Below are 3,247 nucleotides of genomic sequence, written 5' to 3' on the forward strand. Positions count from 1 at the left end.
CTCGTGGAATATATCTAAAAAAAACATATGATTTGATAAAACCAGTCGTTATTGTTAAAGTACATGGAAATTGTTTCAATTGAGAAAAAATCATGTATATTGAAGCATTATTTCAGCTTTACTTTTTCACCCTTACTACCTAGAAATAGACTTGACCTTTTAATGTGGATTTCATCATGGTTTTGATTTTTATATTTTTGAATGTTGAATCAGACTCGAATGTGAACTTGGTGACGAATGAATTTTGACTCGATTTAGTCTTGACATATAGTCTGAACGGATAACTTAATTATATGAAGTACTAACATGTGATGCTGCTAACAATTTATTTCTAACATTCAAAGGACCATATGTTATTCGCTTTAACATATATAGGCCAAATTACGTGTATTTAGATCTCTTGTAATAAGAAATAAAAAAAGAAGAAGCTAAAATATCGGAAATCTGTATCTTTATATACATTGAAAGACTGCCTTAAATGAACCAAAGATAAAGCATGATTAAAAAGATTATTTTTCATCATTTGATCAATCTAAAATATTTCAGAAGTCTTCCACACTAAAAGTCTCATTGAGGACATCATCATCCCATTCTCATGGATCATTGTCATGTGTTCTTTCAACGATATTCATTGTTTCCCATGGTATTCTCCTGATTGTGACAAAACATCTTAATGTGAGTATATTTATCTTAATAATATAACAAAGGAAATGAATTCATACACAAATAATGATGTTAATTAACTCTATAATAATAAGAACAGTGCTTTGAACTGACCTCCATGTGATAGTTACATCCATTAACACTAGGAACTCTTGCATCACTATGAACTGAAGCATGATCATTATGTTGAGTGATGTGATTGTTGTTGTGATGATTCGAGTTGGTACTCCAATTTGAATGGGCATATTCCAACTCTAGTTGGGAAGGATTATTTAGTTGTGTACCCATAGTGGAGACTGGACCGAAGATAGGCCTGAGATAGCAAAACAAAAGCATAATTAGAATTCATATAACATTAAACAAGAACAAAACCAATATAGAGTGACAATTAATTTTATTTCCTCTGACTCATTTATAAGACATTATTAATCTTTTAGTTATTTTGTCTTTAATAATGATTTGACTTCGTATTGAGTTTAGATGCTTTGACCATTATAATTCTGATATCATCATTCTTTTAAAGATGAAGTATTATCTTGCGAACAACAATTAAATGCACGAATGTGCTTGTTTAACATAGTTCAAGTTTATCGAAAGAAACCTTGTAGAAGTGCAAAGACTGTGCCAAAAGTCCATGATAGATTTGCCACTACTTTCATCAAAATTGACTTGTGCCTGCAAAATGACTTAATCAATTTTGACTTAATGACAGAGAAAACTTTAACAAGGTATAATATGCCCAAAAATATTGTACCTCGAATTTTCCAAATGCTTGTGCTGGATTATGTTTGACATCTACTGCCATGTTTTGTTGCTGGCTATATTGGGCGGACAAATATAATATGTAAGTTAAAGAATATATATCGTTCTCTTTAAGAAAATCTTAACTACTGCTTATTTAAAGAAGCATTACATGCATTGGGATATAAGATGAGTTTTGAATTTGAGAAAATGATATATTCTCACACTGTGAAGAACTTTTACAGGGAATGTTGTATGCGTAATTGCTAGAATCGCCTAATACTCCCTTTCCTTTGTCTAGCCAATCTTGAAATATGCTCCCCTGAATACTTGTACTGTAATAATAACGGCAACAACAACAACAATATAATAATAATAATAATAATAATAATAATAATTATTATTATTATTATTATTATTATTATTATTATAGACAAAAGAGTGATGATTGTATACACGGGACTTCTTGAATTTACATATTTCAATTTCGTGAAAATTAATTCAATCAATCAGACTCTCCAAAACAAATTATTACACAGACTAACAAGGAGGATGTAAATCAAAATATTTCCTCCATCTTAAATCAAACATGCATTGTATAATTTACCAATAAAAACATGTTATATAATATTTAATGCTTGATTTTAACTAATCAATTTATGAAGTGAGATAAGATCTTACGAATTTCTTTTTTCAAAAATTGATGACCTAGAACTAGAACAGAACCACTGCAGAGTGCAACTCTTTATCATTTTATGATGTTTATTTAAAGAAAAACTATGTGAACCTAATAAGGAGAAAAGAGAGGGAATTTTCTTAGAAAATAAAATATAATGTGAAAGATAACCTGTATGGATTAATCCAAGTATCAAGCTGCTGGGGAGTTGTTTGTTGTGCAGCAACGTGAACCTCCATCTTGCCTTGTTTCTCCAATTCAATCTGATCAGAATTCATTTGACATTAATCAGGATTATTGAATATAGGAGTTGATTTGACAAATTATTTTCTTAGAAATTGCGATTTTGTATAGTTCTTCAACGAAATAAATCAAGGAAAATTGCTGAAGAACAAACTTTTCTAGCCATGATTTTTTGCAAAGATTGTTACAAATTCCTCTCACACCAATTGAGTTGATGAACAGAAAGCTCTTGGTCTGCTTCTGGTTCGTAATCCCAGCAAGAAAGTTAATAAGAAAACTAATGTTTATTGCATAAAATGAATAGAATGGAACCAATTAATTAATTATGTTATAAGAAGAACTTTAAAGAAAAACACTTGTTATATCAAATTAATCACCTTATGTTGACATCCAAAATCTGCAATTCTAATGTGCTCTTCTTGATTTGTAGTTCCAAATTCTGCATTAAAGCATTTTAATTAAAATGACTTTATCAACTTTTCTAATTGAGTCTAGAATAATTAACATTTATCATAAGAGTTTGTCCCCATTTTTTTTGTAACGACCCATTTGGTCAATTTGAGCATTTTGACTTATTTTTCCCAAAATACCCTTCTTGTAGTTTCTTAATGGTATTTATGACTTGCGGGAATGGATGAAGCGGTTCCGAGGCAATCAGGCAGATTTTGGATTGAATTTAGTGAAATTGGAAGTTTCTAAGTTAAGAAAATGAAAACGTTTGACCAAAGTCAACATGGGGGGTACATGCGGCTTTTCAATTTTTCTTCGATTCCATTAGGTCCGGATTGTGATTTATGACTTAGTCGGACTGTTGGTTTGGGTCTTGAGGTCTTCAGGTGTGATTTGGGTAGTTGGTGGAGAAACTAGCTAATTTGAGGGTTTGAAGCTGACCTAGGTCATCATCGGGTAAAGATGATCTATTTT

The 3,247-nt window shown here is 30.7% G+C and overlaps 1 protein-coding gene across 1 annotated transcript; it reads right to left on the reverse strand.

Annotated features, from left to right (window-relative positions):
* Positions 1-443: 443 nt before the first annotated feature.
* LOC132613693 (uncharacterized) lies at positions 444-1,704 on the reverse strand. Its single transcript, XM_060327849.1, has 4 exons — positions 1,418-1,704; positions 1,265-1,338; positions 778-976; positions 444-651 (listed from the first exon to the last, which is right to left on the reverse strand). The coding sequence occupies exons 1-4, from the start codon at positions 1,466-1,468 to the stop codon at positions 619-621; spliced, it is 357 nt and encodes a 118-aa protein (XP_060183832.1). The 5' UTR covers positions 1,469-1,704; the 3' UTR covers positions 444-618.
* Positions 1,705-3,247: the final 1,543 nt, after the last annotated feature.

The sequence above is a fragment of the Lycium barbarum genome, chromosome 10 (genome assembly GCF_019175385.1).
Source record: "Lycium barbarum isolate Lr01 chromosome 10, ASM1917538v2, whole genome shotgun sequence".
Classification (NCBI taxonomy): domain Eukaryota; kingdom Viridiplantae; phylum Streptophyta; class Magnoliopsida; order Solanales; family Solanaceae; genus Lycium; species Lycium barbarum.

Bases quoted from the DNA above. Each gene is read 5' to 3' on its own strand.
- LOC132613693 (XM_060327849.1), bottom strand. From the start codon at position 1,468: ATGGCAGTAGATGTCAAACATAATCCAGCACAAGCATTTGGAAAATTC. The intron at 1,339-1,417 runs GTACAATATTTT...GTCATTTTGCAG, and splicing joins AAGCATTTGGAAAATTCGAG to GCACAAGTCAATTTTGATGA. The intron at 977-1,264 runs GTTTCTTTCGAT...TTGCTATCTCAG, and splicing joins AGTCTTTGCACTTCTACAAG to GCCTATCTTCGGTCCAGTCT.